The sequence below is a fragment of the Myxine glutinosa genome, chromosome 14, assembly GCF_964187855.1.
Source record: "Myxine glutinosa chromosome 14, kmMyxGlut1.1, whole genome shotgun sequence".
In the NCBI taxonomy this organism is placed as follows: domain Eukaryota; kingdom Metazoa; phylum Chordata; class Myxini; order Myxiniformes; family Myxinidae; genus Myxine; species Myxine glutinosa.
The window spans coordinates 34,199,703-34,222,916 of NC_136274.1; the positions used below are offsets into that span (position 1 = coordinate 34,199,703).

Sequence of the window (23,214 nt, forward strand, 5' to 3'; positions counted from 1 at the left end):
GCATAGGAGGATTTGCTTGTCCGAGTAAGAGTTAGGAAGAAAGATGAGAATGAAGAGTGCATATATGAACAACGATCGCCGACACCGGCACAAATGCATGCTCTGGATTGTCCACTCAGTGGACGGCTTGCTTTCGCCTTCGCCCAGCAGACGCCAATACGATGGCGTCGTAAGATGGCGTCGTATCGGCAGTTAATCGGATGCTTTTGGGCCCCAACGTCGGCTAATTCAGATTTTTCGAGTATGGCTGTACGTGATAAACACAGAGCGCGGTTCGTAGATCGTAAATCCATTAGTGCCGTGGGCATCGGGTCACTGGGTGCGGCGTAAAAGGGATAACAAAGTCGAGTCCTTACGCTATTATTATATAGATTAATCAAGTACTTATTTATTTCCTTTCCCTTCTGGGCAATATCTCAGGCACCTTTTGAGCTAGGAAGCTGATATTTGGACACGACAATGACCAAGTGATTGGGCTGTAAAGGCTATTTTTGATTTATTGATTAATCAATTAATCGATTAATTATTTAATCATTTGATTAATGACTTAATTTAAAAAAATTTATTACATTGCACATTTGGATAGAACAGTGGTGGTTTAGTTATTCTATAAGCTTATTGATTAATTATTTAATTATTTTATGATTATTATTTATTCATTTTCATTATTAATCATTTATTTATTTTCTTTCTCATCTGAGCAATATCTCTGGTACCTTTTGAGCTAGGAAGCTAATATTTGGACATGACAGTGGCCAAGTAATGTGGCTACAAAGGATATTTTTGATTTATTGATTAATCAATTAATCGATTAATTATTTATTGATTAATCAATTAATTATGTGATTTTTTTCCAATTAATGACAAATTTAATTAATTTTCAAAACGTTACAGCTTCGGATGAAGCACTGATGGTTTAGGTATGTTATTAGTATTAGCCAATTGATTGAGAAACTATTTTATGATCATTATTGCACACTGCTCCTTTCCTATGCCATCTCCAGACGCTGCATGACTTCATTCATTGCCGGGCACTGAAGGGAGCCCGGCAATGACGCGCACTGAAAGGAAGTACTCATTTTTCACTCCGGTTTCTTGTTTGTTTGTTTGTTTTCTTGTTTGTTTGTTTGTCCGGGCAATATCTCAGCCATCTTTGAGCTAGGAAGCTGAAATTTTGGCACAATAGTGAGTAAGCGCTTTGGAAAAAACGGTATTTTTGTGTTTTGGATTAATCAATTAATTGATTAGTTACTTTATTATTATCGATTAATTAAGTACTTATTCATTTCCTTTCTCTTCTTGGCATTATCTCAGGCAACTTTTGAGCTCGGAAGCTGATATTTGGACAAGACAATGATCAAGTGATTTGGCTGTAAAGGCTATTTTTGATTGATTGATTAATCAATTAATCGTTTAATTATTTAATTACTTGAGTAATGACTTAATCAATTAATTTTTTGGAAGTTACAGATTCGAATGAAATTGTGGTGGTTTAAGTATTATATTAGCCAATTGATTAATATTTGATTATTTTATGATTTTTATTTATTTATTTTCATTATTAATTTTCTTTATCATCTGGGCAATATCTCTGGTACCTTTCGAGCTAGGAAGCTGATATTTGGACACGACAATGACCAAGTGATTTGGCTGTAAAGGCTATTTTTGATTTATTGATTAATCAATTAATCGATTAATTATTTAATTATTCGATTAATTACTTAATTTTCAAAAAGTTACAGATTCGGATGAAACAGTGGTGGTTTAGGTATGCTGTTAGCCTATTGAATAAGGAATTAATTATTTTACGATTATCATTTATTTATTTTAATTGCACAATTAATCAATTATTGTACAATTAATCTTCCAATTCCATCTCCATGTGTTGCATGGCAGCATCACCGGGTGCCAAAGACGCCCCAGCGATGTCACGCACTGGAGGATATGTTTTTGGGATTTTTCCGCATGGGGGCGATGGAAGGGTGTCTCAAAATAGATGGAACCCATTAACATGATAATAATTTATTACTCAGACAAGAAACTCCAAAAAAGATTACATCTCCTGGAAGCTGATATAATTAAAAAACTGAAGATTTGAGGTCTCTAGCTCAAAGGATACATTTATTAGAGCACATGTTCCAAATGACCGCCTTTGCGCCATAGACACACTTGAAGCCGACGAGCGAAGTTGTCAATCACTCTGACACACTCTTCCTTCCTGATGGCACGAATCTTCTGGGTGATGGCCACTTTCAGTTCAGAAATGGATTGAGGACGATTCTCATACACGTGGTCCTTCAAGAACCCCCAGAGATAAAAAATCTGGGGGGTTCAGATCGGGTGAATGCGGAGACCACTCGGGTTCGCGGCGCCTGCTGATCAGCCGATCAGGGAATCGGTGGTCCAGCCACTCCATCGTGATGTTGGCTGTATGTGGAGTTGTTGCCCCATCTTGTTGGAACCATTGCACATCTCGATTCACGCCACGATGTCTCCCAAGTCCCCTCCAGAACTTGTTGAGCACCACAATGTAACGCTCCTTTGTGACAGTGACTGCCTCCTCGTCTGCGTCTTCAAACCAAAACGGTCCGATTATGCCATGTTTTGAGATGGCCACCCAGGCCGTGCATTTCACAGAGTGCAAGGGCCTCTGAAGCACCTCGTCTGGGGCTTGTGTGCCCCAGAACACATTGTTCTTGCTATTGACATGCCCACAGAGCAAGAAGTGTGCTTCGTCGCTGAACCAAACATCATCAAGAAAGTCAGGATCCTCTTCGATCTTGTTCTCGAACCACCGGCACATCACAACACGTTTTGCCATGTCAGCTGGTGTGAGTTTATGCTTGATCTGGATCTTGTATGGGTACAGCTGAAGATCCTTGATCAAGATTCTTTGCACTGACGCACGTGAAAGACCCAGCTCTTGGCTACATCTTCGGATGGACTTTTTCGGGCTCGTTCCGACAGAATGTCTCACCGCATTCACATTGTCAGGAGATCTTGCAGGCAGCTTCCTGCCAGAACTGGGTGTTTCTGCCTTGTTGAGGTTGTTTACTGATCCAGTGGCTTGAAATTTGTGTGCCCAACGATAAATTTGGTTTTTCTGGGGATAGTTGTTGAAGTTGAACTTCCTGCGAAATTTTGCTTGCACCGTTTTGAATGATTTCGTCTCCAAATAAGTGACACAAAATATTTTTTCCTCCTTTGTCCAAGGCATTTTGATTGATAATTATTAGTTGTTATGGTCTCCTCTCTTCAAATCTGAAAAAAAAAGAACAAGAACATTAATATTGGCAGAATTATTAGCAGTGACATGGGTTCCATGTATTTTGAGACACCCTTTGAATGTATGTACTTTGTACTTTGAATGTATCTGTACTTTTTTATTTTGTGGATATTGTGAGGATCTCAGTATTATCTGCAATAAGAGTGGGCCATACAGTGCTGATACGTCTCTGGGCAAATTACTTGTCTTTAGCTGCTCAAGTTATGTACCTGTTAAGCTGCATCGCGTTGATAATAAAAATAGAATTAGTACGAAGATAAGTAAACTGTGATGAGTTTGCCCCTTTTCCAAGACGTCGTTCCTGCAGAAGCAATCTCATTGCAATTGGGAATACACTGGGTGGCTTGTCATTGCCTTCCCAGTGGCCGTAATCAGTGCAGGAATTTGCAATTTGTTCAGGGTGTCAGAACACAACTGTGGTATCTTTAACATCCATCAGCAGCAAATCCTAGTAAACATGACTCTGGCTTTGTCCCAAATTGGATAGGCCGAAGCAATGATTTAAGCAATGCTCTACCTGTGAAACATCTGAAAGACGGTTTATAGCAAGTACAATGAGTAAAATGATATTTACAGCAAGTTTGTAGCAGCAAGATTTACTGAGTTAATGGATTTTGTGGATAAGACCAAATGGCTTGCTCCTTTGTTTATCTTTCCTTGTATACTCCTTAAAAACTGCAGAAACACTGAGAATTGCACAAATAAAAATATACAAATATTTTCTACTAACAATTACAAATCATTGTATTATATATTTGAAAAAGAAACAAAAAGCAAAAAGTACAAAATCTAATAATTAGACGATCTTATCATTGTTAAAATCTTCACTCAGAGAAGGGTGTGGTTGTGCTGGTGGTAAAGGCATAGGAGGGGTAGGGGGTGATAAGTGTAGGGGGGGGGGTGGGGGGGGGGTGATAACTGATAAGGGCAGAGGGCAGTAAGGATAGGGAGCAATAAGGGTAGGGGGCGGTAAGGGTAGTGGGGCAGCATGGGTAGGGGGAAGTAAGGGTATGGGGGCAGTAAGGGTAGGAGGAAGCAAGGGTAGGAGGGCGTAAGGGGAGGGGTGGGGTGGTAAGGCTAGCGGGGCAGTATGGGTAGGGGCAGCAAGGGTAGGGGGCAATAAGGGTAGGGGATAGTAAGGGTAGGGGGGTAGTAAGGGTAGGGGGGCAGTAAGGGTAGGGGGGCAGTAAGGGTAGGGGGAAGCAAGGGTAGGGGGTGTAAGGGTAGGGAGTGGTAAGGGTAGCAGGGCAGTATGGCTAGGGGCAGCAAGGGTAGGGGGCAGTAAGGGTAGGGGGCAGTATGGCTAGGGGCAGCAAGGGTAGGGGGCAGTAAGGGTAGGGGGGCAGTAAGGGTAGGGGGCAGCAAGGGTAGGTGTGTGGTAAAGGTAGGGGGAGGAGTTGAACGAACAGTCGAGAGAAAGGAAAGGAGAGGTGTAAAGGGGAAGCTGAGCATAGGGGAAGTGGTAGAACGAGAGGTAGGTAGGGTGGAGGGTTGTTAGGTATTGTTAAACCGTAATGTTAACCTTGTGAATTCCCGACTTATTTTGAAGGGTCCCAAGATGGAGGGGAAGTACAGTGGTACTGGGCCACATGACGTTTCAATGTGCTTGATTTTACTTGTTTATTCCCGCATGTTTAATGATAATACTCGTTTTTTGTTGTTACACAGACGGTTCGAGTGCAGGTACCAGTCCCAGGATCTTCAGCACGTCTCGTATACACGAGCTGGCGTGCCGATGCCTTTCGCTCTCTGATGCTCGTGCGCCTCACCGGGGCCTCGCCACCTCCGGGCCTGCGTCTCGTGCACCTTCTGCTCACCGTCGAGGGTCGCCTATTCCAACGGCGTTTCTCTCCTGCACCTGCCCTGCACCACTGGCTGGAGTGGGATCGAACCGATGCCTACGGACTGCCGGTCTATGGCACAGCGCACGCATTAGGTGAGATACGCAACTGCACTGGATTTTACTTCCTGTTACACTTTTAATTTACAAAACGAAAAACTAGTCAAGGGAGAGAAAATTTGGAATAAAATAGATAAACAAACAAACAAGCACAGTAAAGGAGCATGCACACCGTGCATAGCATCGGGATTCATGGATCATTCACAAAATCATAACGAGCTATCAAAAGTACTTACCCCCAAATATAAAAAGGAGAAGCAAGATAGTACAAAAGAGAAGATCGGATTTTCATTATGTTCAAACAAACTCGAATTCACCCAGGAATGTTGATATTGTAGCGGTTCCCGCTGAATGTACACAATCGCCTTGCACCTGCCAGGACGCGGCCAGGGCGCGATCGCCACGCCGGGCTCGTCCGGACGGGCCCAGACGTGCCTCTCCTGGGCATGCCCGGACTCGCTGTTCCCGGGCACGCCCGAACCTCCCGGGCACGCCCGGTCTCGTCTTTCCCGGGCATGCCCGCTCTCGCCTTTCCAGGGCTCGCCCAGAGCGCCCGGGCACGCCCAGGACGCCCGGGCATGTCCAGACTCGCCTTTCCAGGGCTCGCCCAGAGCGTCCGGGCATGCCCGCTCTCGCCTTTCCAGGGCTCGCCCAGAGCGCTCGGGCACGCCCAGCCTCGACTTGCCAGGCCGCGTCCAGGACGCCCGGGCATGTCCAGACTCGCCTTTCCAGGACTCGCCCTTGACACCCGGGCATGCCCGGTCTCGGTTTTCCCGGGCAAACGCCCCGGCATAAATGTGTATATATATTGCTGCCCGATAAACGGGCTTGTGAGAATACCTGAGCTGTTTTGTTTCAATAAAGCAACTCGGACGAATTCCGTCTTTGGTCGCGTCAATTCTTTCGACTTGCGTTGGAGCGCAGCTCCTTCACTGGTGACCTACCGACATGGACACGGCAGTGACTCTTAAACTGCCTACCTTCTGGGAGGCTCACGCTGCTGTTTGGTTCGCCCAGGCGGACTCCCAGTTCGCCCTGCGAGGCATCACCGCGGATGACGCTCGGTTCCGCCACCCCGGCCCATGCCCTGAGCCTCCTCGAGCACCCGCCGGCTGCTGACAAGTATGACGAGCTGAAGACGCTCCTCCTCGACGCTTTCGCCCTCTCACCGGCGGCACGCGCACGGCGCCTGCTCGACCTGCCCGAGCTCGGCGACACGCGCCCGTCCGAGCGCATGGACTATATGCTCTCGTTGCTCGGTGAGCACTCTCCGGATTTTCTGTTCCGCGAGCTGTTCCTTCGCCAGCTGCCTCACCCGGTTCGCCTCGCCCTGGCTGGCACGTCGATCACCGATCCCCGCGCCCTCGCCAGGGAAGCCGATAAGATCTCCTCGGCGGGCCAACACATCGGCGCGGCTACCTGGAGCCTGCCGCTGTCCGAGGCGACGCCCACAACGCCCGAGCGCCCTGCGCGGTTGGAGGCCGAACTGCCGGTGCAACTGGCGGCCACCACGCCGCGCCGACCGCTTCCGACACGACGGCCGGGGCCTCCACCTGACCAGGCGTGGTGTTATTACCACGCCAGGTTCGGACACAAGGCTCGGACGTGCCGACCCCCGTGCACTTTCGGCAAGTCGGGAAACGGCTGGGCCGGCGTTCATTCCCAGCCATGAGCGCCGGCCACATGGGCAACTTGCTTTTTATTCGGGACAAAGCGTCCGGGTGGCGTTTGCTTTGTGACACCGGCGCCCAACTGAGCGTCATACCCGCCTCCGAGTAGGACAGGCGGGACGCCGTTTGCGGCCCCTCTTTGGTCGCTGCTAATGGCTTGGCCATACGCACTTTCGGCCCGCGCGACGTCACCCTCTGCTTCGGCAGCCAGCGCTTTCAGTGGACCTTTGTGACCGCCTGCGTCCCCATGGATTTGCTGGGCGCCGACTTCCTCTGCGCGCACGGGCTGCTGGTCGACGTCGAACGACGTCGCCTTGTCAACGCCGAGACCTTCAGCTCCCTGGCGTGCACAATGAGCAGCTCCGCGCCGACCGAACTGGCGTGCACCCTCCCGACGGCGAACGAGTTCGCTCGCCTGCTCGCGGAATTCCCGGCCCTCACGCGGCCGACGTTTTCGGCCGTCGCAGTGCGGCATGGGATCGAGCACCACATACTCACTACGGGCCCGCCGGTCTACGCCAGTGCCCGCCGCCTCGACCCGGCCAAGCTCGCCGTGGCAAAGGCCGAGTTCGACGCGTTGGAGCACCTCGGCATCGTGCGGCGCTCCAATAGCGCGTGGGCCTCACCACTGCACATCGTGCCAAAGCCGGGGGGCGGATGGCGCCCGTGTGGCGACTACCGCCGCCTCGACGACGCTACCACCCCCGACAGGTACCCGATCCCGCACATCCAGGACTTTTCCGCCCGTTTGGCGGGACGGGTCATATTTTCCAAAATTGACCTGATACGGGGATACCACCAGGTACCTGTCCGGGCGGCCGACGTCCCGAAGACGGCCGTCATCACGCCGTTCGGCCTGTTAGAATTTTTGAGGATGCCGTTTGGCCTCAAGAACGCGGCCCAGGCGTTCCAGCGCTTAATGGACGGCGTGCTGCGCGACCTGCCATTTCTTTTCGTCTATCTGGACGACATCCTCGTCGCCAGCACGTCCCGCGCCGAGCACCTCCTCCACCTCCGAACACTGTTCGGTCGCCTCAGCGAGCACGGCTTAATTGTCAACCCGGCCAAACGCCACTTCGGCACGACGACCGTTGACTTTTTGGGCCACCGCATCACCAAGACCTGGGCCGTGCCGCTGCCGACCAAGGTCGAGGCCATCACCACGTTCCCGCGTCCCCGTTCCATCAAGGCCCTACAAGAGTTCCTCGGCATGGTGAATTTTTATCACCGATTCGTGCCCCGCGCTGCTCAGCTCATGCGGCCCCTTTACGAGGCCCTCCGGGGCAAGCCGGCCAAGCATGACATCGTTTGGTCCGCGGCCATGGACGCGGCCTTCGCGAGCGCAAAACGGGCCCTCGCCGACGCAACGCTGCTGGCTCACCCGGTGCTCAACGCGCCCATCGCCCTCACTACGGACGCCTCCAACTACGCGGTGGGCGCCGTCCATGAACAATGGGTGGACGGGGTTTGGCAGCCACTCGCTTTTTTCAGCCGGCAACTCCGGCTGAACGAGTTAAAATACAGCACGTTCGACCGCGAGCTGCTCGGTCTATTCCTGGCCGATCGCCATTTCCGACACCTCCTGGAGGGCCGCCCGTTCACGGCTTTCGTCGACTACAAGCCATTGGTCTACGCAATGGCCAAAGTCACGGAGCCGTGGTCAGCCCGACAGCAGCGCCACCTCTCCGCCGTGTCGGAATTCACCACGGACATCCGGCACGTCGCCGGCAAAGACAACGCCGTGGCCGACTGTCTTTCTCGGGCCAGCGCGAACACGGTCCACCTCGGCGTGGACTTCGCGCTCATGGCGGCCGACCAGACCACCGACACCTCGGTGCAGGCCCTCCGGGCAGCGGACACGGGCCTCCGCCTGGCCGACATCCCCTTCGCGGGCACCGTCCTGCTCTGCGACGTCTCCCAGGGCCAGCCTCGCCCCATCGTGCCCGTTTCCTGGCAGCGCCGCATCTTCGCCTCCATCCACGGCCTTTCTCACCCGGGCCGGAAAGCTTCTCAGAAGCTGGTGTTGGCACGTTTCGTCTGGCACGGCCTTCGACGGAACATCCGCGACTGGGCCAACGCCTGCACGGCCTGCCAGCGGGCCAAGGTCCACCGCCACACCCAGGCCCCGCTAGCACCTTTCACCGTGCCTGCACGGCATTTCGACCACGTCCACGTGGACCTGGTGGGTCCCCTGCCCCCATCGCGGGGGTTCACCCACCTGCTCACCATGGTGGACAGGACCACCAGGTGGCCGGAGGCCGTGCCCCTCACCTCCACCACCACCGCCGACGTCGCGCAGGCGTTCATCGCCACCTGGGACATCTCGTCCGACCGCGGCCCACAGTTCACGTCCGAACTTTGGGGCGCGGTCGCCCGCTCGTTGGGGGTCACGCTGCACCGCACCACGGCCTACCACCCCCAAGCCAATGGGTTGTGCGAGCGGTTTCACCGCTCCATGAAGGCCGCACTCATGGCCGGCCTTCAGGACGACGGTTGGACCGACCGGCTGCCGTGGCTCCTTTTGGGCCTCCGCACGGCCCCCCAAGGAGGACCTCTGGGCGTCCGCCGCCGAGCTCGTCTACAGCCAGCCGCTCCGCGTCCCGGGCGAGTTCGTGCCCGACGCTACCAGTCCCTGGTCCGCCGCACACCAGCGCTCGGACCTCCAGGAGACCGCCCGACGATTTGCCCCCGTGCCAACGTCCCGCCACGGTGGCCCCCAGTCCTACGTCCCCCCGGCGCTTCGCACAGCGGAGTACGTCTTTGTGCGTCATGACGCGCACCGGGGGCCACTCCGGCCGCCGTACGACGGGCCCTTCCGGGTCCTGCGACGGGGCGACAAGTCCTTCGTCGTCGTCGACGTCGGCGGCCGGTCGGACCGGATCTCTGTGGACCGCCTCAAACCGGCGCACGTGGACGTCGACCGACCACCACGGTTGGCCCTTCCTCCACGGCGAGGCCGCCCCCCCCGTCCACAGTTCCCCCCGCTCGACCACCCACCACCAGATCGGACCCCCCCCCCCCCCACGACCCTCCAGGGGTCGCTTCGGCCGGGTCATCCGGACCCCCCTTAAATTGACCCTGCCGGTGCAGGTCGATTCTGGAGGGGCGTGTGTAGCGGTTCCCGCTGAATGTACACAATCGCCTTGCACCTGCCAGGACGCGGCCAGGGCACGATCGCCACGCCGGGTTCGTCCGGACGGGCCCAGACGCGCCTCTCCTGGGCATGCCCGGACTCGCTGTTCCCGGGCACGCCCGAACCTCCCGGGCACGCCCGAACCTCCCGGGCACGCCCGGTCTCGTCTTTCCCGGGCATGCCCGCTCTCGCCTTTCCAGGGCTCGCCCAGAGCGTCCGGTCACGCCCAGCCTCGACTTGCCAGGCCGCGTCCAGGACGCCCGGGCATGTCCAGACTTGCCTTTCCAGGACTCGCCCTTGACACCCGGGCATGCCCGGTCTCGGTTTTCCCGGGCAAACGCCCCGGCATAAATGTGTATATATATTGCTGCCCGATAAACGGGCTTGTGAGAATACCTGAGCTGTTTTGTTTCAATAAAGCAACTCGGACGAATTCCGTCTTTGGTCGCGTCAATTCTTTCGACTCGCGTTGGAGCGCAGCTCCTTCAATATCGCTCGATAATGATACAAATATGTGATCTCGAATGATGAAATCTTGGACACTCTGGTTCCAGTTCCTTAGGCTCAATCACGTGACTTTTTGGCTCCTCAAGCATAAGTTCTCCTGATCGTTTTTGTCGATTTTCTAGTTTATTTTGCTGTGTATGTTTTACTGTGTGCTTCCAGTTCGATTTTGTTCATGCAAATTTGTAAGTATTGGTCGGATTTAGCATACCGAGTTTTTTGAGGCCTACCTAGTTCCCTCGTTAGTTGTGTGTTCACGATCGCCTTTTATCTGTACTACCGTACTTTTTATTTTCACCCCTTACGTCCTCTGGACTTTATACCCTTTGTTTAATGTCTTAAATACAAACAATACAAACAATATATATATAGCACAGCACCCTAGCTGCGGCAACCAGGAAGTACTATCGCAGAGGACCCAAGCAATTGTAGTCTCCCGATATGCCTGCACAGGTAGCTTATAAAGCCAAAAGGGGCGGAACCAACATAATTATCTCTGACGGCGACTAGTGATTGTTCCCACAGGTTACATTCGCCCTCCCCCTCCCCCCCAAATGCATCGGCACCCCGACGATGAACCAACCGAAAAACGGCAAAGTACGTAGCGAACCCTCAACACTCAAAACTACATGTTCTCGGATTGGCAACTACCTGACTCAGCCCCTTTTGCTCGTGACTGGTGGGTTCTCACAGGGCATGGCAACCGATGCGGGTTCGAATGGTAACCTGCAGTAGTTCGAGTGCTACGACGTAGGCTGGGGACAGCTGGTGATCGCTGGTCAGATGGACCTTCACTAGATTCACTATAACTACTCTCCTGGTCCTGCACAAGGCTCCCAGGATCAAGTGGACTGTCGCTTGCTTCCGTACTGTTCTCCAGGTCTGGTATCAACGCCACTTGCTCTCCTCTCCAGTCCTCATCAAGGACCATAAGCATCGACTCATCCTCTGAGTCATCTGTAGTATCAGCAGTAACAACAACGTTGTCATCGTCAACAGCACACAATGGACCAACCGGATGGGCATTACAGTCCTCTCTTCCAGGCACACTCCTCAACTCCGTTCGGTGTACTTGGCGAACTGGGCCATCTTGATTGACAGGAACAATAGAGTATACGACACCTGGGTCTTGAGGTCGACGTACAACTCTGTAAAGACGAGAATCCCAGATGTCTTGGATCTTATTTCTTCCTCGCACCTGGTGATTTTTCAAATAAACCAACCGACCTTCTTCTAGGCCCGAATCAGTTACCTGCTGGTTATACTTTTGATTTTGCTTTTCAGCTTTGGCCTCAATTGCTGCCTTACATTATCATGCACTACCCTCAAGCATTCCTGATGTTTCTGCACCCATTCTTCTGTAGTGTCCTCACTGGGATCGGCTCCATTAATACCCAGGAGGAAATCCACAGGGAGTTGGGGTTCACAGCCAAACATGATGTAGTGTGGAGTCATTCCGGTAGACTGATGAGCAGTAGTGTTATAAGAACACGTTACCTGTGATAAAAAATGGGGCCAGCGTCTCTTCTTATCTGGTGGTAGAGTACGAAGGAGGTCGTGGAGGGTGCAGTTAAACCGCTCACACTGCCCATTACCTTCCGGATGATACGAAGTCGTCCGGCTTTTCTTGACCCCATACATTTTACACAGCTGCTGTATCACCTTGCTTTCAAAATTTCTGCCTTGATCAGAGTGGATACGGCTTGGAGTGCCAAACAGGTGGAACCACCGTTTCACCAACACATCTGCCACTGTACTGGCCCGCTGATCTCTTGTCGGTATCACCTGCGTAAACTTGGAAAATACATCGGTAAGCACTAGAACATTCTCTCTTCCATCACTGGCTGGTTCTAACACAGTGAAATCCATTGCCAGGAGTTCGTTAGGTCGCGATGCCTGCAGACTTCCCCGATAAGCTCGAACTTTAGGGCCTTCCTTTGCCAGGATGCACCTTTCGCAATTGTGACACCATGTTTCCACATCCTTTGGCATATCTGGCCAATAACCCCGGTCCTGGGCGAGCTGTAAAGTCTATAAGTCGAGGTCTATACCCTGGTGTGCATGTCCATCATGCACACACTTGAGCACTTCTTCTCTGAGGCATTTCGGTAATAGAATTTGGAACACTTCTCTACCGCCCCCTGGAGGGTAGATTCGCCGATAGAGCACGCCTTCCCTTTCCACCAGGCGACCCCACTGGTGAAACAACTCCCTACTTTCCTGACTCAGTTGTTCACGTTCCTTTGGTCCTGGGGTTCGACCCTCCCTCCAATGTTTCCACACAGGACCAATGGCTAGATCTCGATTGTGCAAAGTGGACCAATCTAGCTGTGAATAACCAGGCAGGACAGAAATCTCATTGCTGTAAACTTCCTGATAAACAGAGGAGTCAGCTGATGGAGGATGAGATAAAGCAGGAGGGACAGCCATTCCTGGGGAAAACCGTTCAAGGTACTGCCTCGACAAGGCGTCTGCATTGCCATTATGATGACCTGAGCGGTATTCCAACGTATAGTCAAAGGAAGCCAATTGAGAGGCCCATCGCTGCTCCAGTGCTCCTAATTTAGCAGTTTGAAGATGGCTCAGGGGATTGTTGTCAGTGTAAATTGTAACCCTATTACCTAATAAATACTCCCGGAATTTTTCTGTGACAGCCCATTTAAGAGCTAAAAACTCTAGCTTCATGGAACTGTAATTATCCATGTTTTTTTTCTGCCGGCTTAAGGCTCCGACTGGCAAAGTCTATAGGCCTGCGCTTTCCGTCATGCTCTTGGGAGAGTACTGCACCAAGCCCACCATGACTAGCATCGATCTCAAGGATGAATGGCTTTTGAAAGTCGGCGTAGGCTAAAACTGGTGCTGTGATCAGTGCTTCTCTAAGGGCCAAAAATGCCTGCTCACAATGGTCATTCCAAGCGGAGGACAATGGAGTCTGGGGGGTCTTGCCCTTCTTGTTCGACCCCCTCGGCTGTGCTACCAAATGATGGAGGGGGGCTGCTAACTTAGCAAAGCCATCTACAAACCTACGGTAATAACTGGCAAAACCGAGGAAAGAACGCAGCTCAGCCAGATGAGAGGGGCGTTTCCATTCACGCACCACAGCCACTTTGTCCGGGTCTGTAGCCACGCCCTGTTCAGAGACAACATGTCCCAAATATTTGACTTGTTTTTGGAAAAAGTGACATTTAGAAAGCTTTACCTTCAACCCTTGTTGTTCAAGTCTGGAAAAAACCTCTTCCAGACGATCCAGGTGCTGGTGTATTGTAGATGAAAAAAAAACAACGTCATCAAGGTACAACAGGACGGACTGGAAACGTTGGTCCCCGAACATGCGCTCCATTAAGCGCTGAAAGGTCCCAGGCGCATTACATGAACCAAATGGCATTCTATTGAACTCAAACAAGCCAAATGGGGTACAGAACGCCGTTTTGGCCCGATCAGCTTCAGCCATCGCCACTTGGTTGTACCCACTAGCTAGATCCAATGTTGAGAACCACCTAGATTCTGTTAAAGCATCAAGGGACTCTTCAATTCTCGGAATCAAGGGACTCTTCAATTCTTCTTGTTTCCGCAAATGTGAAAAGTGTTCAAAAAAAATAGCTTTCCGTAATGGTCGTGACCATGGAACCAGTGTCCAACAGACAAGGGACTTCCACTCCCCCCATGGACATGGCCAGCACGGGGCAAGACCCAACTAACTTGCTAAGTGCTTCGGTTTGTTCGGAGTTAGAGTCGAAGGACACCCCTCCTAGTGTGTGACTCTGCACACTGGGGGGTTCTAGTTTTTCCGACTGGTTAACCTGTGCAGTACCAGTATTAATCTGGGGTGGGTTTTCTTGTGTGCAGTAGCGAGCAATGTGACCTGGCTGCGCACACTTAATGCAAATTGGTCGCCCATCAGGTGCCCGTTTAAATCTATTACTATTATAAAAAAAGGCCTTCCCCGACCTGCCCCCACATTAGAACTTAAAGTTTGTGTGATCATATGCAATTGGGCTTGTTGTTTAAGAACTGTGCTTTTAAATTCTGCTAGTTCGGAGTGATTTAACCCAACTGCTTCACTACCAGCGGTGACTTGAGTTTCACATGTTTGTAGAAGGGGGCGTACATTCTTTTCTCTGGTGGGCTGACCCTCCTCGACCCATCGAATCGCCTCTTTGCGAACGTCGAGTAAGGACATCGCAACAGTTTGCCTCACCATCCTCTTTAGCTCTCTACGCAGCATGTGGTCTCTCACATTTTCACAAAATTGGTCCCTCAATAAAACCTGTGAATTGGGCATAGCCTGGGGGTTACGCTGTTGCACTCGCTCCATTAATATCATGAGGGCATGGGAAAAATCCTGCAATGATTCTCCTTCCTTCTGCTTTCTATCAAAGAATTCCTGCTGCAAGGACACATAGGATTTAGAACAACCATACACTTCCTGCAATACTTCAATGATCCGCTCAGCATCTTCCTTTATCGTTATATCTCTAAACTTAATCTCAGTGCGTGCGGCTCCCTCTAGGTGATCACAAACAGTGCTTTGTCCAACTCTGACATATGTCTTGCCTTTATGCAACTCTGCACTTCCTCCACCCACTCGTCTACGGTTAAGGCCCCAACAGATGAACATCCAGAAAATTTATGACATTTCCTCTCTCTAGGGAGGTAAACAGTTTGTTCTCTCCTCGGCAGAGGCACAGACACGTTATCAGCCGGTCCCGATATATGGCCTGACAGTCTCTCATTTTCAACCCGAAGCTGCTCCAGCTGGTCCCGCAGTGTCTGTAGTTCCGCCTCCATAATCCAATGACACTGTTTGATAACAAAAGTTCCAAGGAAGGGCCACCAAGTGGTGAAGCTGCACAAGGTCGGAGCTTTCAAGTCCACTGATGGGTGGAGTCTTCGCTGCCAACCGCTGTTCTCTACAATCAATAAAACATTATGCTGCTACCATTTCCCATAATCCAATGTATGGCTCTCCAACCAACTCTGAAATATCCTGTCCATGACGCCAAATGTGACACCCAGGGGAGTCCAGGGCTCCTGGTAGTTTGCTTACAGACTACACCACTTCCCCAATATGGGGTGGGAGACCCTAAATAAGTAATTTGAAAGTAATTTATTTGAAAGTAAAGTAATAAGTAATTCCCCAAAGGTAAGTGTTCAATTAACTGAACAAACAGAGATTTCAAATTAATAGAATTTATTTGAAAGTTTGGTAGGAGAGCACAATACAACACTTTATTAAACTTGAGAATATCCCAAATGACGAATAGCAGCCAAGTAATAAAACCTATAAAAAGAACAGCAGCTGACAGCACTGAACAAATATCTGTGAAAAAACATAAAATTACCTTTCTCATACTTAAAAGCATCCCCAAACGGGTTTAACTTAACCCAACTACCCACCAATATAAATATACAAATCAACTATACACAAAACGCTAATTGTTTACACGACATAAAACAAAATCACATACCCTTTTCACAAGCGATCAGGGGTTACCCAGAACACGGTGGAAACACTCCACTGTACCTCTGCCGAGACAGTGAACATAATGCGGTTACCATTTAACAACAGCGTCCATATTCCATTCATACATAAAGAACAAAATGGCGTCGCATACTCGATGCAAGCCTACCTTCGTCTGCCGGTTACATGCACACACCCACTGGACAGCCAGGAATTCACTGGAGAGTACCAAAACTCGGAAATACACTTCTTGAGCCGATGCAACCAAGCACAGCACCCTAGTTGCGGCAACCAGGAGGTACTATCGCAGAGGACCCAAGCAATAGTAGTCTCCCGATATGCCTGCACAGGTAGCTTATAAAGCCAAAAGGGGCGGAACCAATATCATTATCCCTGACGGCGACTAATGATTGGTCCCACAGGCTACATATATATACCTATATACATCTCTATTATAATAGCCGTAGATGATTCTGTCTGTCTGTCTGTCTGTCTGTCTGTTGGGCGTCTGTCCGGGGTGTGGCTTACTCGGTTTGCAGAGTAGCTCCACCCATAGCTCCACCCATTCTGGGAGAGCCTTCGCTTCATATAAACAAATATCCACCATTTTATTAACTCGCATAGCTTTGAGGCTGGTTTTGTAGGCCCGTGGTGTCTTGCTCTCTCTCCCTGTTTTATTTCAAATCAAATTAGATATATCATTTCATTTTTCACAGTCGCTAACATAGTTTTAGACTCGGTTGAAAAAAAACGGGAAGAAAATCCGATGAAAGTTGCCGTTTATAGAACGGAATGAATTCTCAAACGCCTGTAACTTTAAGGCCATTGAGTCTCTCTCACGCCTTTATCTCCAATCTAACTCACCATATGATTTCATTTTTATCGATGGTTTTGGACTCGGTGTCAGCAACGCGGGAAAATGCAGAGATATATTTTTAAAAATACACCATATCACCGCCCACCGCCCAACCGCCAACAACCGCCCAATATGTATCATACACCGCCCAACATGTATCACACACCGCCCAACATGACAGACGGCAACATGTCGACATTATCGCTTTTTCTTTAAACCGAGTGAACCGAGCCGAACCGAATAAACCGAGTGAATTCACCGTTTACTTTTGATGACAGTCGTCACAAAACGACATATATTTCTTCGTTTATATTTCATTCGACATTATTAGCCGGAAGTAAAATATGGTTCAGGAAATTACCGAGAGATATTGCTTCGTTTCTTTATTTACTAGGGCATGCCCGTACTATATATATATCTAAAATTATATCCCCCCCCCCTCTATTTACATGAAATGGTTTGGTCCAAAGCGAACGGCTTGCGAGTACGGTGACAATCCCCCCCCTCTATTTACATGAAATGGTTTGGTCCAAAGCGAACGGCTTGCGAGTACGGTGTTTTTTATCGGACCCGTGGAATTATAGATAGTAGTTTTAATTAGTTTTAAAACATAGTTTAACGGCAACATAGTTTTCCAACGTGAAATAAATGAATACGCTCTCAAATGTGCCGTCCGAGGCAGAGTCTGTTCGCCACGTTCGGCACACGTGATAGCTCGCTGCTCTCTGATTGGTTGAATCGTTTTTTGGACATAGCTCGGTAACTACTTGTCCGATTAATATGAAACCTTGAAAAGGCACATCCTCGGGTCCCCAGCAATATACCTGGCAAGTTTAAAGTATATCGGACCCGTGGTTGTCGAGAAACAGCGGTCACAGACATACAAACATACAAACATACAAACATACACACAGAGATTACTGGAATTATAGATAGATTAGTTATTTGCGCATACACTTTAAATAGGTTTATTTGAAATCTTTAATTTTCACAATGTAATATATTTGTCATTTGATGATGACGAGACACTTCCTCTTGACTCGTGACAATTCATGCGTTGCATGGAAACTTCCATTTCCAAAATGAATGACACAGTCGATGGAGAACGACTCGGTGTCACCAACGCGGGAAAATGCAGAGATATATTTTTAAAAATACACCATATCACCGCCCACCGCCCAACCGCCAACAACCGCCCAACAAGTATCATACACCGCCCAACATGACAGACGGCAACATGTCGACATTATCGCTTTTTCTTTAAACCGAGTGAACCGAGCCGAACCGAATACACCGAGTGAATTCACCGAGCAAATTTCATCCAATTCCACCGAGTTTCATGAAACAGAGAGATATTTCTTCGTTTTTATTTTATTAGTTACCAGCAGAAGTACCCAGCGTTGCCGGGCGGGGGAGGGGGGAAGGGCACGTACACTTTAAACATGTATATACATGTGGGATGTGGGATATATACATGTGGGACATGTGTACGTGTGTGTGTGTGTGTGTGTGTGTGTGTGTGTGTGTGTGTGTGTGTGTGTGTGTGTGTGTGTGTGTGTGTGTGTGTGTGTGTGTGTGTGTGTGTGTGTGTAGATGTATATATGTGTATAATGTGCATATATGTGTATACATATTTGCATATGTGTATATGTGTCTGTACGTGTGTGTGTGTGTGCATGTGTGTCGATGTACGTGTGTGTGTGTGTGTGTGTGTATGTGTATATGTGTGTATGTGTATATGTGTGTGTGTGTGTGTGTGTGTGTGTATATGTAAACATGGGCCGGTGTGTGTGTAAAGTGTGAGGAGGTATTGGAGAGGAAAATGCAGAGATATATTTTTTTAAATCGCGCCATGATGATAAATGAAAATACACCGCCTAAAATAACAGTCGACATATATTTAAAATTCGTCACACACATCCATGCCCGTGGGATTCCCACGGGTGACCCCGCTATATACATATATTCCTCCTCCCCTCACACCCCACCGTGAGCACACGTAGTCTCACTCCTCCCATTATATTTCCTTCATCCTTCATCTTGAAAGAACCGGAACTTGATCTCTTCTACCCCAAATCCACCTCCTTCAAATTCCATTTTCTTTCCTGAAAGTCCGTGTAGTGTCCATCTTGTTTATCCCGTGTACCCCACCCCAGCCCTCTCCCTTCCACAGATCTCCTGATAACCCTGTTCTCCACTGGTGTTGTGCTTTCCTCTCTCTCTCTCCCCCTCTTGTCTCCTGCCCCCTTTATTATATGTTCCATGCGTTCGCTCTTACATGAGCCTCGACTGAGTGTACAAAAAATGACATTGATACAAAAAGCACATCGTGCTTCCTGCTGATGTCTCTGGGGCATGAACACCTCTAACATCCCACCATGACACAACAGCCCAGCACACGGATACACCATCACCGCTTTCTAAATGTTTATTTGATTCGAAACAAATGCGAAAACACACACACAATTGTTTCACATAAACTGACTCGAGTGCAGATAAAATAACCAAGAAATCGGTGATCAAAGTGAGGCAGAGGGAATCGGGTGGTACAAATGGCTGAAGGCTTAATTCAAAAGAACAACGGAAGTCTCTGAAGGAAGTATTTTTTTGGGAATTTCCACCTCTTTCGTCCCTTTTATTCCACCTTGTGTGACTGTTTTACACTTCTCATGGCACTTTCTCTTGTCATGTCTTTTACTACTCTTGTTCTTCATCCTCCAGTTTCCATTGGGTTCGAGTACGAACGTTGCCCGGATGTTATTCTGTGGGAGAGAAGCTGGACGAGTTTGCAAGGACGCCCTCTTGACATCTCGGGCCTGGGAGCCTGGAGCGTGCACGTCCATCACTCACTGCACATCCCTAGTGGTAACCATGCTCATCCTCTCACTCCATTGAGGCCTCACACTTTGAGTGACTTCACACACTAACGCCATTTGACTCATTCATTGAATGTGCCACACATGTACCAGTTGGTGCATTTACATTTTCTTTGCATCCAAATTGTTGGATAAAGTACGTTTGCGAGGACGTTTTGTGGTTAGTTTTCCCCTCCAATATAATGCCATTATCAACCATGGCTTTGTGGGGTGGTTTCATGTAAATGACCACCTTTAGAGGCCATTTTTCCCAGCAGAGCAGGGGTTAGCCTTTTTCGGGCACCGTGGTCCCCTTTTTGAAGCAATGTTTTATGGCCGGATGCCCTTGCTGCCGCCAACCCTGTTAGTCGCCTCTTGCAACAAACAGGGAATTACCAGTGAACTGGTACTCAATTTGCCAACCTCGGAAGGATGACAGGCTGAGTCAACCCCCCTGGTGCTAATTCAGCGATCGACCGGGATTCAAACCCAAGATCCTAAGATCCCAAGCCGGCACCCTATCCGCTAAACCAACACCACGCTTCGGTGGTTTCATGTAAATGACCAATTTAAAAAGCATAAAGTTTAAATAATATTTTTTTATCCCTTTTTGTCATCTTTGTTTGCACATAATGAATTATAATAGGAATTATAACAACTAGCAACGGTACCCACCCTATGGGCTGATACTCAATTTGGGCGGGGCTTCAATTGTGAGGCCCAAATGAAAAGGCAAAATATCAGAAATTGAAGGCTTTTTTTATTTTAAACGATTTATTTAAACATCCGTTAAATCATATCACATGCAAATCATCAAATCTAAACAGTATTTGTAGAATTTCAATAAAAGCCCCATCACTGTTCATATCGGTAAATATTATTCCATCGTGTTTGGAAAAACTGGAAAATTGGAAAATTGGGAAAAAATTGCGAAAACACTCCAGGGCCTATTTCACTCCAGGGGGTCCCAGGATTACCCACCCAAAATTTCGATGCGATTGGTTCAGCCGTTTTTGCAGACGGACAGACAGACATTTGCTGAATTATAGTAAGACTAGTGGGGTCACCAGTGGGAATCCCACGGGTATGGACGTGTGTGACATTTGGACATCTTGATTTACATGCTGCACATTACATTTTACAAAATGGTTAAAATGGTGTAATGAACACAATTTATTTATTTCACATAATATGTGACCCCTCACTCCTCTCCACCCTCACGCCTCTCCAATGCCACTCCTCCTCACACTCCTCTCCAATACCTCCTCACACTCCTCTCCAATACCTCCTCACACTCCTCTCCAATACCTCCTTGCACTCCTCTACAATACCTCCTCACACTCCTCTCCAATACCTCCTCACACTCCTCTCCAATACCTCCTCGCACTCCTCTCCAATACCTCCTCACACTCCTCTACAACCCCTCACACTCCTCTACAACCCCTCACACTCCTCGCCAACCCCTCACACTCCTCACCAACCCCGCACACTCCTCACCAACCCCTCACACTCCTCTCCAAGCCCTCACACTCCTCTCCAACCCCTCACACTCCTCTCCAACCCCTCACACTCCTCTCCAATACCTCCTCACACTCCTCTCCAATACCTCCTTGCACTCCTCTACAATACCTCCTCACACTCCTCTCCAATACCTCCTCACACTCCTCTCCAATACCTCCTCGCACTCCTCTCCAATACCTCCTCGCACTCCTCTCCAATACCTCCTCGCACTCCTCTCCAATACCTCCTCGCACTCCTCTCCAATACCTCCTCGCACTCCTCTCCAATACCTTCTCACACTCCTCTCCAATACCTTCTCACACTCCTCTACAACCCCTCACACTCCTCGCCAACCCCTCACACTCCTCACCAACCCCTCACAATCCTCTCCAACCCCTCACATGCCTCTCCAACCCCTCACACTCCTCTCCAATACCTCCTCACACTCCTCTCCAATACCTCCTCACACTCCTCTCCAATACCTCCTCACACTCCTCTCCAATACCTCCTCACACTCCTCTCCAATACCTCCTCACACTCCTCTCCAATACCTCCTCACACTCCTCTCCAATACCTCCTCACACTCCTCTCCGCTCCAATCGCCCCTCACTCTCCGCTCCAATCGCCCCTCACTCTCCGCTCCAATCGGCCCTCACTCTCCGCTCCAATCGGCCCTCACTCTCCAACTCCTTGCTCCTCACTCTCCAACCCCTAGCTCCTCACTCTCCAACCCCTATCGCCTCGCTCTCCAACCCCTCGCTCCTCGCTCTCCAACCCCTCGCTCCTCGCTCTCCAACCCCTCGCTCCTCGCTCTCCAACCCCTCGCTCCTCACTCTCCAACCCCCAGCACCTCGCTCTCCAACCCCTCGCTCCTCTCCAACCCTCCTCATCGTTGTTGCAGCAGCATCTTGTGCGGTTCTCCCGTCTCGTGCGGTCTCTGTGCAGTTCTTGCTACATCCTGTTCAAGTCTGCATTGACGTTCGTCGACGGACTTGTTCGCCCATCTCATTCGTTTTCTTGCTTCATCCTGTTCAAGTCTGCATTCTTCATCGACCGTCGCATTCATTTTGGAAATGAAGGTTTCCACGCAACGCATGAATTGTCACGATCCTCAAGAGGAAGTGTCTCGTAATTATCAAATGACAAATGGCAAGTAAATTACATTGTGAAAATTAAAGATTTCAAATAAACCTATTTAAAGTGTATGCGCACATAACTAATAAAAAAAAACCGAAGAAATATCTCTCGGTAATTTCCTGAAACATATTTTACTTCCGGATAATAATGTTGAAGGAAATAAGAAAGAACGAAGATATATATGTCGTTTTTGTGCCGACTCTCATAAAACGTAAAAGTAATATATCTTAACGGAAAAGAAAAAGCGAATTTTAAATATATGTTGAAGGAGCCGGGGCTCCCACGTCGATCGGAAGAATGGACGCGACAAAAAGCTAGAATTCATCTGAGTTGCTTTAATGAAATCAAACACTCAGGCACTCTGAAAAACCGTTTATCAGTCAGCAATATATATCTATTCCGCCAGGGGGTTTGCCCAGGCCCGGCGCCAGGGGGCGTGGCCCAGCGTCCTGGCTGCGGCCTGGCAAGTTGAGCGCGGGCCTGGGCGTCCTGGACGAGCCCGGCATGGTGATCGCTCCGCGTCCTTGATAGGTGCAAGGCGATTGTGAAAACTCAGCGGCAGCCGCTACACACGTCCCCCCAGAATCGAGTTGCACCGGCAGGGTCAATTTGAGGGGGGTCCTGATGACCCGGCCGAAGCGACCCCTGGCGGGTGGTGGGAGGGGGTCCGGTGAGGTGGTGGGCGGTCGAGTGGGGGGCACCGTGGACGGGGGACGGCCTCGCCGCGGCGGAAGGGCCACCCGTGGTTGGTGGTCGACGTCCACGTGCGCCGGCTTGAGGCGGTCCACAGCAATCCGGTCCGACCTGCCGCCGATGTCGATGACGAACGACTTGTCGTCCCGTCGCAGCACCCGGAAGGGCCCGTCGTACGGCGGCTGGAGTGGCCACCGATGTGCGTCGTGACGCACAAAA

The 23,214-nt window shown here is 49.8% G+C and overlaps 2 protein-coding genes across 2 annotated transcripts in view; both read left to right on the plus strand.

Annotated features, from left to right (window-relative positions):
- LOC137439600 (teneurin-3) overlaps positions 1-23,214 on the plus strand; it is a 449,998-nt gene that overhangs the window by 281,169 nt on the left and 145,615 nt on the right. The window contains exons 16-17 of the mRNA XM_068135512.2: positions 4,955-5,222; positions 19,532-19,675. Coding sequence (XP_067991613.2) covers positions 4,955-5,222; positions 19,532-19,675 — 412 coding nt within the window. The remainder of the gene's footprint in view (positions 1-4,954; positions 5,223-19,531; positions 19,676-23,214) is intronic.
- The window catches only part of LOC137439605 (THAP domain-containing protein 1-like), a 270,238-nt gene that overhangs the window by 54,885 nt on the left and 192,139 nt on the right, over positions 1-23,214 (plus strand). The window lies entirely within an intron of this gene.